The sequence below is a fragment of the Ovis aries genome, chromosome 11 (assembly GCF_016772045.2).
Source record: "Ovis aries strain OAR_USU_Benz2616 breed Rambouillet chromosome 11, ARS-UI_Ramb_v3.0, whole genome shotgun sequence".
In the NCBI taxonomy this organism is placed as follows: Eukaryota; Metazoa; Chordata; class Mammalia; order Artiodactyla; family Bovidae; genus Ovis; species Ovis aries.
The window spans coordinates 27,612,193-27,625,768 of record NC_056064.1 but is presented as its reverse complement, the minus strand read 5'-3'; the positions used below and the strand labels follow the sequence as shown (position 1 = coordinate 27,625,768).

Genomic DNA, 13,576 nt, shown 5'->3' with positions numbered 1-13,576 from the left:
GGAAGAGGAGCCTGATCACTTCCCAGTGACCAGAGGGTTACTCAGAATAGGATTTGTTCCCTTGGGTGGTCTGTTAATCCTGATGTGCAGTGGATGTGTGCTTGTGTTGAATGATAGCCCATGCTCCACCATCTTTGACTACAGAGCCTGAGTGAATTCCAACCTGTGATTCCACAGTGACCTCATACAGCTTAGGACAGTGCCAGTCTCTGGGGGATCTAAACCCTCCTAAACCCTCCCTGTGAGGCTGGTCCAAGTCAGGGGCTTATACTGACCTGCCAATGCTAAGAGGAGCCTAAATCTCCACAAGGGGAGTGGCCAGGCAGACAAAAGTGTTTCCCTCTGTTCATTGTGGGGCACCACCACAGGGTGGGAACTCTCACTTAATGGGCAGTTCAACCTCAAAACCTACTGTTTTAAAATACATGATTTAAAATGTTAACAAAGGATTCTCTGGAGAATATGGTGTGAAACCAACCCCTAGAAAGCTGCGCACTCTTTGTACCCTAGAGTGGCCCTCCTTTGGTGTTGGATGGCTCCCACAGGGGACTTTAGATGTGCCCACTGTCTGAGCAATATAGAGTTGTGACCTAAGACCCTGGCCACCCAGACCAATTTCCATATATTGACCAATGGTTAGAAATCGCCCAGCTAAGGCCTCCCTGGGTTCGGTTCTGCATGACAAGTCAGGGGCGATGTAAGGTTCTTGTGGCTCAATCAGAAAAAAAGGCTTCACGCCAGAAAAAGGAACTGCCTATCCTCCAGGGCGAGGCTGAAGACATGCCTCCAATGCCCCCACCTGATGGCCCTACAGCTCCCCTGCCTGGAGCAGCTGATCTGCAATTAGCAGACAGTCCACCTTCCTCCGTTTCACCTCCTCCTCCTGATGCTCCTGAAGCCCCAACGACCAGCCACCCCAGGGGCAGTGAGCAGGCATCTCCAGTTGGCTCAAGGGCCAGCTGCCCCAACACTTCAAATGCCTCTAAGAGAGACCCAGAGACTGCAGCGTATTGCCCCCGATGGGACTGCACAAGAGAGGAGAACTGTCTTCTACCACCAACTGTTTTCCACGACTGATCTTCTCAACTGGAAGCATCATACCCTCCTCATACTCTGAAAAACCTCAGGTGCTGATCCATTTCTTAGAGTCCATTTTCCAGACTCATCGCTCCACCTGGGTGGACTGTCGGCAGCTTCTCCTCACCATGTTCGACACTGAGGAGCACCAACGAGTCCAGAGGCTCAGGAACGGCTCCAGGTCAATGCCCCAGGGAGTCAATTGGAGGTGGAGAACTGGGTATGGGAGGCCTTCCCAGAAGAAGAGGCCCATTGAGACCCCAGCACCAAGGGAGGGAGAAAACCGGCTGGACAGGTATCGACAGGCCCTCCTACAGGGAGTAAAAGCCAGGGCTAAGAAGTCTACCAACATGGCCAAGATCACTGAGGTGCTGCAAAAAACAGATGAAAGCCTGGCTGACTTCTACGAGAGGTTATGTGAGGCCTTCACCCCTTTTGATCCTGAAGCCCCTGAGAACCAACGGATGATAAATGTGGTCTTTGTGGGACAGGCCCAACCAGACATCCGGAAGAAATTACAGAAATTAGAAGGGTTTTTGCAGGATAAAACGCCACAGAACTGCTAGAAATAGCTAATAAAGTTTGTTGATCGTGACCAAACAGCATGGCAAGGAGCAGAAAAGAGGATGAAGCAAAAGCTGCACTCTTGGCAGCGGCCCTGTTAAAGCCTGCACCCCAGCGGGGCCACCTCGTAAGTCAAAAGGCCTAGACCTGAGAAAGAGGAACTCCATCAGCCATGATCAGTGCGCCTATTGCAAGGAGAAGGGACATTGGAAGAATGAGTGCCCCAGCCACCCCGAGAAGAAAACCAAAGCAGCAGGCCTGCCCAGCCAATATCAACCCGAGCCACCCAGTGCTAATCTGATCAGGCTAGCTGGAGCAGAATCCGACTAGAGAGGACCAGGCTGTCTCCAACTGGGCCCCCAAGAGCCTATGGTCAGAATTCAAGTAGGGGTCATCCAGTGGACTTTATGGCGGATGCCCGTGCTAAACATTCAGTGGTCACTCAACAAGTACCCCCCTTCTTGGGAAAGGAAACCACTATCATCAGGGCCACTGGTGCTCAGACCCACAGGCCCTTCTGTGGTCCTTGATGATGCCAATTAGGGGTCCATGAGGTAGTATTGGAATTCCTCTACTTACCTGACTGCCCCGTCCCCTTGATGGGAAGAGACCTGCTTGCCAAAATGGGGGCCCAAATTTCCTTCTCTGCCAAAGGGTCAGCCCAGCTAAAATAAACAGGACCGCCCTCATCTTTGATTATGACTCTTGCAGTATGGAGAGAAAAAGAATGGTGCCTCTATTCCTCCCCTCCAGAAGAGAGGACCATTCCTCCTGAATTAGAGACTGAATACCCACTAGTTTGGGCTGAGGAGAACCCCCCCAGGCCTAGCAAGCATCACACCCCCATTCTGATTGATCTCAAACTGGGAGCTTACCTGGAAAACTGCGACAGTACTTAACTCCCTGAGAGGCCCAACTGGGAACCCAGGCTCATTTAGACAGACTACTCCAACACGGACTCCTGATAAAATGCCAGCCACTCTGGAACACCCCATTGCTGCCTGTAAGAAAGCCAGGGACACACGACTACCATCTGGTTAAGGACCTAAGGGCTGTAAAAGAGTCAACAATTACTCTGTACCTGCCAGTGCCTAATCTGTACATCCTACTAGGACTGATCCCTTCCACAGCTGAATGGTTTACCTGCTTGGACTTAAAAGATGCCTTCTTCCACCTCTGGGTCGCACCTGTCAGCCAATCACTATTTGCCTTTGAATGGGAAAACCCATATACAGGAAACAAGGAACAGCTCACTTGGATAAGGCTTCCTCAGGGCTTCAAGAACCCCCCTACTCTCTTCAGCAGAGACTTGGCTGCTGACTTGGCTAAATTTCCTGGACAAGAGTTAAACTGTGCCCTGCTGCAATATGTCAATGACCTTCTGCTGGCCAGCACAACACAGGCTCAATGCCTAGAAGGAACAAAGGCCCTCTCTCCCTGTTAATGGAAGCTGGGTACCGGGTATCAAAGAAAAAGGCATAAATCTGTAAAAGACAAGTCAAATATCTAGGTTTTAGCATCACGCAGGGCCAACAGATGCTGAGAACTGAAAGGAAGCAAGCAGTTTGCCCCATCCCTACCCCTACCACTTGCCAGAAGGTCCGTGAGTTCCTGGGAGCAGCAAGGTTCTGAAGCATATGGATCCCCGGATTTTTCAGACTTGGCCAGACCCCTGTATGAGGCTCTAAAAGGAGAAGAAAAGGTCCCCCTTGAGTGGGACCAAGCCAGGAGGCAGCGTTTCAAACAGTTAAGGTCAAACTTTCCGAGGCCCCAGCCCTAGGACTTGCTGATGCAACCAGAGAGTTCAACATCTTTGCTCATGAAAAGAGCAGAATGGCCTTGGGAGTCCTAACCTAAGAATGTGGACCTTGGTAAAGGCCAGTGGCCTACCTGTCTAAACAAATTGACTCATTCACGGCCGGATGGCCACCCTGCCTCTGAGCACTACCCGCCAATACCTTATTGGAGAGGGAAGCTGACGAGTTAACACTGGGGCAACACCTCAATGTTAAGGTCCCACACTCAGATGTAACCCCGTCAGATTACAGAGGCCACCATTGGCTCACACATGCACAGATGACTCATTATAAAAGATTACTATGTGAAAGTTCACCAGTAAAAGTGGAAGTTGTACAAATTCTAAACCTAGCTACCTTCCTACCAGACAAGGGCCCTGGGACCACAACTACTTAGAAATACTAGATGAAGTATTTTCTAGCAGACCAGACGTGACTGATAAACCACTCCAAAATCCAGACCTGTTCCTATATACTGATGGTAGCAGCTTCATGGAGACTGGGATAAGGATAGCCAAGTATGCATGGTGTCTGACTCTGAAGTGGTAGAGGTAGAGGCGTTTCCTCAAGGATGGTCAGAGTAGACAGTGGAGCTGTGGGAATTAATCAGGGCACTGAAACTCAGCCAAGACCGGCGAGTCAACACCTATACAGACTCACGGTATGCTTTTGCTACTCTACATTTTCACGGAGCCTTATAACAGGAAAGAGGACTCCTTACTGCAGAAGGAAAAGGGATCAAGAACCAAGCTGAAATCTTGAAGCTCCTGGAGGTAATATGGGGACTGAAGGAAGAAGCAGTTGTCCACTGCAAAGGTCACCAGAAGAGGGGGGACCCAGTGGCTAAAGGGAACGCCACGCCAATGCAGTCGCCAAGCAGGCTGCCTGAGGGCAGTTGCCAGACAAACCAAAAGTCCTGTTAGCCCTGGAAATATCAGTTGCCCCCAGGCACTCTCCGAAAGAGGAGAAATGGATAAAAACAGAAGAGGGAACCAAGGCCAAGACGGGATGGTGGATCACACAAGACCACCAAGTCTATATTCCAGGGCAGCTACCCTACAAGCTGGTCCACCAACAACATGAACTGACCCATATGGGCAAGACTGCCTTCAGTTCAGTTCAGTTCAGTCTCTCAATTGTGTCCGACTCTTTGCAACCCCATGAATCGCAGCACTCCAGGCCTCCCTGTCCATCACCATCCCCCGGAGTTCACTCAGACTCACGTCCATCGAGTCCATGATGCCATCCAGCCATCTCCTCCTCGGTCGTCCCCTTCTCCTCCTGCCCCCAATTCCTCCCAGCATCAGAGTCTTTTCCAATGAGTCAGCTCTTCGCGTGAGGTGGCCAAAGTACTGGAGCTTCAGCTTTAGCATCAGTCCTTCCAAAGAAATCCCAGGGTTGATCTCCTTCAGAATGGACTGGTTGGATCTCCTTGCAGTCCAAGGGACTCTCAAGAGTCTGCTCCAACACCACAGTTCAAAAGCATCAATTCTTCAGCGCTCAGCCTTCTTCACAGTCCAACTCTCACATCCATACATGACCACAGGAAAAACCATAGCCTTGACTAGATGGACCTTATTTGGCAAAGTAATGTCTCTGCTTTTGAATATACTATCTAGATTGGTCATAACTATTCTTCCAAGGAGTAAGCATCTTTTAATTTCATGGCTGTAGCCATGGTGACATGGTGACATGGCTGTCACCATCTGCAGTGATTTTGGAGCCCCCCAAAATAAAGTCTGACATTGTTTCTACTATTTCCCATCTATTTCCCATGGAGTGATGGGACCAGATGCCATGATCTTCGTTTTCTGAATGTTGAGCTTTAAGCCAACTTTTTCACTCTCCTCTTTCACTTTCATCAAGAGGCTCTCTAGTTCTTCTTCACTTTCTGCCATAAGGGTGGTGTCATCTGCATATCTGAGGTTATTGATATTTCTCCTGGCAATCTTGATTCCAGCTTGTGTTTCTTCCAGCCCAGTGTTTCTCATGATGTACTCTGCATATAAGTTAAATAAGCAGGGTGACAATATACAGCCTTGACGCACTCCTTTTCCTATTTGGAACCAGTCTGTTGTTCCATGTCCAGTTCTAACTGTTGCTTCCTGACTTGCATACAGATTTCTCAAGAGGCAGGTTAGGTGGTCTGATATTCCCATCTCTTTCAGAATTTTCCACAGTTGATTGTGATCCACACAGTCAAAGGCTTTGGCATAGTCAATAAAGCAGAAATAGATGTTTTTCTGGAACTCTCTAAGACTGCCTTAGAGACCTTGCTACTGCTGCTGCTGCTGCTAAGTCACTTCAGTCATGTCCGACTCTGTGCGACCCCATCCCTGGGATTCTCCAGGCAAGAACACTGGAGAGGACTGCCATTTCCTTCTCCAATGAATGAAAGTGAAAAGTGAAAGTGAAGTCGCTCAGTCATGTCTGATTCTTAGCAAGACCTTGCTAGGCGGGTACTATCTCATCGCTCGCCTCCCCACACTCTGCTCTTCTGTCTTCCAGCGATGTGCAACCTTTTTACAATACAAAGCTCACCAGGGGCCTAGTAGGCCGGCAGGGACCTAACATTGTGGACTATCCCCATTTGAGGATTTGGAAGTGGACTTCACTGAAATCACTCTGAGTCAAGGATTCAGATACCTTTTAGTTTTTATCTGCACCTTTTCCGGATGAGTGAAGGCCTTTCCTAACTGAACTGAGAAAAGAAGAGAAGAAACCAAGGCACTCCTGAGAGACACTGTCCCCAGATATGGAATGCCTCTGACCATAGGGTTGGACAATGAACCGACATTTGTAGCCAAGACAGTACAATAGGTGGCAAGGGCTTTGAAGACCCAGTGGAAATTGCAGACTGTCTACCATCCCCAGAGTTCAGGGAAAGTAGAACCTGAAACAAGCCCTAGCTAAACTATGTCAGATGAGCTTACCTTGGGTAGACATGTTAGCCGTGGCCCTCTTGAGGGTGAGATGCTCAACCCAAGCAGGGCTAGGACTCTCACCACTTGAAATCCTGTATGGACTATGGCCCCTGCTAGTTAGCTTAAGGGGAGATGCCAGAGAACTGAGGGACTACATAAGCAGCTGCCAGGGTTAGGACACACCATCTCTCAAATATGTAAGTGGGCTATATAGAATTTTACCCGTATCCTTAGGCATAACAGTACATCTCCACCAACCAGGGAACCAAGTATGGGTAAAGGACTGGAGAAAAGAGCCTTTAAGACCTATGTGGAGAGGGCCCTATTCTGTAATCTTAAGCACCCCTACTGCTCTCAAGGTGGCAGGAATAGATGTTTGGCTCCATCATTCCAGAATCAAACCTGCAGGCCCAACCAATAGCTGAGGGAAGTGGGAAGCAGCCCTCAATCCGGAGGAACCCTTGCACCTGACCTTGAGAAGAAGGAAACAATGACCCCAAAGTCGTGCTCTGGCCACACTGGAAACTGGTCAGTCAAAGTTATGGCTGAAGCTTGAGGAACTGGCAGGACTGGTGAACAACAGATGTACTGGTTATTAATTGGACTGGGATTCCTCCTACTTATTTGAAATAGGACTCTACTCTGTGTCTCCCCTTGAGTGGACTATCATTCAGAAACGTTCCTTCTGCTTTGCCTACCTCTTCATAGCTCTTATTTTTTGGAGTCTCCTACTGTGATCAGCTTAAATATGAAAACAGCATATTTTTGCCTTATAGTTCTGTTCATTTGTAAAATCCCCTCTTCATCTGAGCGTCAGGATGACTATTGTGAATGTATGGAATCTTTCTACCATGAGAAACGGGTCCACTGATTCACTTACTATACATACCAACCAGCCACATGATAGTTCAGCTTCTCCATGCACTAGGGAAGGGAAACATTACTGGAAGGGAATAATTAAAGCCCGCAGTGTGAAAGGCCTAATGTGCTACGGCATCCCAAGACAGATGGCCTGCTGGACTCAACAGACTCATTCTGGGATGTCAGATGGGGGCAGGAAACAGGACACGGCTAGGAAGGAAGGAGTTAAAGAGATGGTTAAATGAAAAGGCCTAAACAGACCTAGCTAAAAATATCAGAAAGACTGCCCATGTCCCGGTTCAGAACTGGAAGGGATGGAACATAAACAGCCTCTTTGGAGGATGGTTCTCTTGGCTAGAAGAAATTAAGACAATTATCAGGGTAGTCATGGTCATGCTCGCTGGACGCGTGCTTATTCCTCGCCTCATGCCCCTCCTAGTCAGCACTGTAAAAAGTTTCATAGAGACAGGTGTTGAAAGAAAGATGACCACTCAATTACTACATATAAGAGGATACCAGCAGTGAGCAGATGATGATATTCTCTGAGGCTGCAGATGCACCCTGAGTATCAAGAGGGAGGAATGAAGAGGAGAGAAAAAATAAACTAAAATAGTTGCTTAAATTTACTGCTATGCTCACTGCTCACCGCTTCTGCTTTGGTAAACTGGCCTGCTTATTGCTGCTCACCACCTCTGCTTCTGTGAACAGGCTTGCTTATTGTGTCCCCGAAACTGCTTAGGCAGGAAAGTCACTAGGACCCATAAGCCTGCGCCATATAAAAGATACCCAGAACAAAGCCCAGGTGCTCAGCCTCAGGAGGCAACTCTGCTGTGCCTGCACCAGTGCGGAATAAACCTTGCTGTTCCACATCTCCGAGTTTTGCTTGTCTCTTGCCTTCGCCACGGTTTCTATAACAGGGCCACTGGGCCTCATTCTTCACTCTTGAGGCTTGTCACAACCCACCGGACAGGCAGCTCATTTACACCCATCGCCTCCTTCCTGAGGGGCCACTCCTGCTGGAAAGAGCACGGTGGGTGGGTGAGAGATGCTGGGCCAGTTTAGACGACCTAAACAGAGACCAGGTGTGGAAAGGGCTGTGGATAATTCCCTACCATGTCTTACATCTAGACATTTAACAAATATAGGTATAGACTCGACACACCTAATACATTTTGGGTCTAGAGGTAGGACAGGAGCTGTTATGTCACACGCATGAGGCTAATCCTTAGGTAAAGTAGTACCAAGTCCCTGCGTACCGCAGGTGCCGCCCTTGCCCACTTACTCTCCATCCCGGTAAAGAAAAGCCAAAACAAAACAAAATAAAACAAAACAAAATGCGTAAGCCTTGTCCTTTAGCCCTGTGCCTGGGATCAGAGGTTGAGCCCTCTTCCGGCTGCCAGGGTAGCTACTCAACTCTGGGTCAGAGCTAGGTTTCTGCCAGTCTGAAGCCACCACATGAAGCGGCCCCACAGGGCAGCGTAGTGCCCTTCTCCCGGGTTCCCAAGCTTGCCCCACCTCAGACAGGCCTCGCCTGCCAAGGAACCCTGGTCTGAACCTCAGTTGCGAGGAGGGGGTTGCTATCACGGTTCCCAGACCTCCTTTTGGATAGCCACTCGCAAGGCAGAGGGTTGAGGATCAATTCCCACCACTCCCAGGATCCCAGCTATTCACACTGCCTCCGACCTGCACTTGCTCCTTCTGATTTCCAACCCCCCTGCTCCTTCCAAATGCTCAAGGCTGCTCAACCCGCACTGGGACGTGGGAGCAGGCTGGGACCTGGGGCTGCGTGGGGTGCGGACAGGTTGACGGCTTTCACCGAGGAGGAGGATGTGTTTGGGGCTGAAGGGCGCCTCAAGGGCCAGGCGGTGGGGGCAGGGGGACCGCGAGGACCTCGGGGAGGGCTGGGGTCAGACCCGGTGGGCTAGTGGTGGGTGTAGGGAGCCCTGCCACCAGGCTCAGGGTTCGCAGGCAGCGAGGGAGAGGCTGGGGCCAGGCGGCGCCGGACCCGCCACCTGGCAGGCCGCGATCCCCGCCCTCGGCGCCCCGCCCCCGCGGCCCGGCGGCCGACTAGTGGCCCGCCGCGCCCCGCCCCCGCCCGCAGTGCCCGGATGTGGGTGACGTGCGGCCGCCATCTTCCCGTCCCGGGCAGCCAGCGCCAGTCGGAGCCAGCTCGAGCCTCCGCTGCCGCCGCCATCACTGCCGCTGCCAAGTCCTCCGCCCGCTGCCCCCGCCATGTGAGTCGGCGCCCGCACCTGCACCGCCTGGCCGGCACTGGCCGCCGCCCTTAGGCCCAGGCCTGGGGAGGGCTCGGGGTTCGACTCGCGTCCCCCACGCGCCCCGCGTCCCGAGACCAGGCCGGCGCCTGTGACTGCGCGCGGGCATTAGGAGAGCCCCGCGTCCCGGGCTGGCCGCGCGGAGGCTGACCGCGAGAGGGGGCGGACTCCCCATCTGGCCGCTCCGCCTCTATCATCGCTGCTGGGTCCACCCCAGACCGTGTCTGTGAGGTCGCCCTCGTTTGACAGGCGGGGAAACTGAGGCCCGAGGGGGAGGGGGCCTCCCTCAAGGTCACGCAGCAGCTCGCCCGCGGGCCCGGACGGAGGCCAGGGCTCGCATCGAGTGGCTTTCTACCCGGCAAGAAGGAAGGGAGGGACGGATGGAGGGACAGGCGGATGGGCGGAGCCCTGGCTGCGGGGCCAAGGGCTGCAGGCCTTGGTTCTTAATCCGTCCCTGCCCCTCAGGTCGGCTACCGCTGCCACCGCCCCCCCTGCCGCCCCGGCTGGGGAGGGAGGCCCTCCTGCGCCCCCTCCAAACCTCACTAGTAACAGGAGACTGCAGCAGACCCAGGCCCAGGTGGATGAGGTGAGTGGAGGTGGTGGTGTCAGAAACAGTGGGAAGGACCCTGAGGGTTGACAAACCGACACGGGGGTCCATTTTGGGTTGGGGGGTGATGGCAGTTCATGTTTGGGTACGAAAATATACCATGGCCCGTCCTTGTCAGCGTGCAAGTATGGGAGGGCCCGTGGGGATGTTGGCCTGGCTAACCTGAGGTGTTTCACCCTGGGTGGATGCTCTGGTGAACGGAAGGCTGCTTGAGGCTCAGTAAATAAAGAGTGGTGCTGTGACATCTGAGCAGTGTGGATACCACATGCCCCTGCTGTGTGCTGCTTGCATTTCTCTGGTGTGCTAGGCATGTTCTGTATATGTCCTTGGCATGTTAGCCAGGCCACATGATGCCTGTTCCCTGTGTGAGCTCATGGTGTGTGGAGGAGTGCCCTTTGAGATGGACCTTGGCACACACACCGCTGCCTTGTGGGCCTTCCCTCAGGTGGTGGACATCATGAGGGTGAACGTAGACAAGGTTTTGGAGCGGGACCAGAAGCTGTCGGAGCTGGACGACCGTGCCGACGCCCTCCAGGCGGGGGCCTCCCAGTTTGAAACTAGTGCAGCCAAGCTCAAGCGCAAATACTGGTGGAAAAACCTCAAGGTAAGGGTGGAGGCAGGTGGGAGGACAGGGAGGAGGTGGGGGGTGAATGGGAGTATCCTGGTCTGTCTCACTGAGCCTCCCCCTCACCCCCAGATGATGATCATCCTGGGAGTGATTTGCGCCATCATCCTCATTATCATCATCGGTGAGTAGGGTGGGAGTGGCTAGGGCCCTTTCATGGAGAGGGTTCCCCTGCGGTTTCTGGGTTTTGAAGGTCATTAACCTAGATTTTAGTATTTAGGAAAAAGTATATATGGTTGCCAGTAGCAGTTCTGATTCATCTAGAGCCCCAAACCTTGAAGTTGTTTAGCTTGCACTTTGCCTGATTCTGGGCCATTTCTGTTAAGATTTTCAAAAACAGGAAGAGCATAATAGACTGGGAACCTGGAATTGGGGAGTGGGAGAGCAGCAGAGACTGAGGGGCTTGAGAAACAGCTGGGAAGCAAACCACCCCATTGTTTGAGAGCTGTGGTCTCAGAGGATTAGGGATCTGTGGCCCCAAGGCCATACCATGGAGTTGAGGAGATCTGGGAACCAATCTGTGTAGATTCCTTGCTTTACAGGTGAAGAACCTGAGGCCAAGAGGGGAAGGGATGTCACCTAGCTGGGAGGTGGGGAAGGTGGGAGCAGGGCTGGGCTGACACACTGCTTTCTCTCTTTCTCTTCCTCCCTTCTCCGTCTTCTTCCTTCTCTTTCCCTCTCCACAGTTTACTTCAGCTCTTAAACCCCTGAGGAGCCTGCCCTGCCCAGAGAAGGGCCTCTCCCCCCAACCCCCAGCCGCTCCTCCACCTCTCAGCCATATCTTCCAGCCCCATCTCCCCCGGATCCGTGTGTGTGTGTCGTGTGTGCGCCCCCTTGTAAATAGCCAGCTGTTATTTATACATATATAATATTATATATATTTGGTCTGTTTGTAGTTTTATTACTAGAAGATTTTTTCCAGTTGTCCTTAACACCCCTTCCTGAGGTTCTCATCACTTCCTTTTCCTCTTTCCCTCCTTCCCTTTCCCTCTCTTCTTGACCAACCCCAAGTCTCCTTCATTTGCATCTGCTATGCAATAGTCCCTCTTCCTCTCCTTCCCTTGGATTTAGCTGACCCTTCCTCCCACCCTGGCCTTCCCCATACCTCCACCCCCACCCCCCACCCTCACCCCCATACAAAAAAGACAAAAAGCAACTGTCCAGGCTTCCCTAGGTGCATTTTCTTTGCATCATTGGGAGGCTCTGAGACTGGTCCCTCTTGGTCCTAAGAATCCCATGGTCTTCTGGGAGCTTCTAGCATGTTAATTAGCATCCATTTGCCTACTGACATTCCTTTTGGTTTCCTTTCCCTCCCATCACTTTTCTGTTCAGTCTTTCAACCTGTGTTTCTTTTTTTACTGAGGATTTAGTCCCTGTTGGTCCTTGTATCACACTTTCATTTGCATGACATTACTTGCAGGTGGTGGGGAGCCTGGGCTTTTGGGGAGCCAGGCTATTCTGGCCCCCAGAATCGCCCTCTCCAGCCCCTCTAGTCCGGTTTGCCTCCCCCTCCCAGTTTTCCAAACCTCTTGTCCCTCCTTCCCCTCCCCCCAGCTGGTGTGTAAGTGTATTGGAGTTCAGTGTGTTAATGATGGACCAATAATTCTGCCACTTGGAGTCTCTCCCCACATTCCTGCTCCGCAGTTTTCATGTGGGGCGCTTGGCTGACATTCCCACGGGGTCTCCCTTCCTCCTGTCTGCCTGATCTGCCTCCTCCTCCTCCCACCAGGAGAGTTGGGGGTTGGCTGTAATCCGATCTGTTTTGGGAGAGGTGGCTACAGTGTGTGTGGGGGTCATCACTGCCTTGGGGAGGATGGGGCAGGGCATCATCCCCCCCAAATCCTGCCTGAAATCTCTGGCCCCACCCCTGCTGGGGGGTGGATTGAAAACCCTCCCTCATATGGGGGGTGTTACCCCATCACTGCCCAGCTCCTCTGACTGCCCCCCTGAATTTAGGGCGGGGGTACTAGTCACTGCCAATATGCGTATGGGACTTGCTGGAAGATGGGGATTCTTGCCCCTCTCCAGGGCGGTCAAGCCCAGAGAGAGCTGTCTCCCCCTTGGGTGAAGTGATAAAGAAATGGTCTAATGTCTTTAAATGGCACAATTTTAGGGGTCTGAGGGTGAATTCCCTTAACCTGCCACTGGAGGGGACCCCCAAACTCTTTCTTCTCCCCACACTTGAGGTTTTTGTGTGGAGGGGGAGCAGGGAGATCTAAGCTGTGGTGTGAAAGGGTAGGGAGAGATGCTGGGGGTGGGGGTGCTGTGTTCTAGACCCCCCATATTATCCCAGTATCCCCTGCCCCCCTTCCCTCACCCCATGCCCCCAATTCTGTGGCGCATCCAGATTGTGAAAATGTACAATAAATGTGTAATGAGTAACCAGGTGGTGTTCTAAGATCTTTTCTTAACCAGTGGGAAGGATATTGGATCTGCAGGTATAACCGGAACGTTGAGAGGATACATCTGGAAGAGACAGTTTTGCCAAGGGGCCTGACCTTGGGCAGGCCAGGGCAAAGGCAAAGTATGATTCTCAAAGTGGCCACGAGGGGGCACAAGGAGTTGGTAATGGAAAATGTTCATGATCCCAGTGTCAGCATGGTGAACCCTGACACTGGAAACCTGGAAGCATGACTTCCCAGCTTTCCCTGCTCTCCCTTCCCTGAGGGCATACCCCACTGTTTACTGGATCCCTTTCTACTCCTTGATGAACTCTCCGATGCTTTCAGTTTCTCCCGTGGTCATTTATTCCTAGGCCTGAAGTAGATGGGCAACCGTGAAATTTCTCTCCCTCATTCTGACTAGCACAGTGCCAGCATTCAGGAGGAGTTCATAAGTACTTACTGAAC

General features: G+C 52.0%; 1 protein-coding gene across 1 annotated transcript; it reads left to right on the top strand.

The window, feature by feature from the left end:
* The first annotated feature begins 9,352 nt into the window (after positions 1–9,352).
* On the top strand, positions 9,353–13,109 carry VAMP2 (vesicle associated membrane protein 2). Its single transcript, XM_027974934.2, has 5 exons — positions 9,353–9,456; positions 9,961–10,081; positions 10,548–10,706; positions 10,800–10,851; positions 11,414–13,109. Coding segments are annotated over exons 1-5 (351 nt in total). The 5' UTR covers positions 9,353–9,454; the 3' UTR covers positions 11,431–13,109.
* The last annotated feature ends 467 nt before the right edge of the window (positions 13,110–13,576 follow it).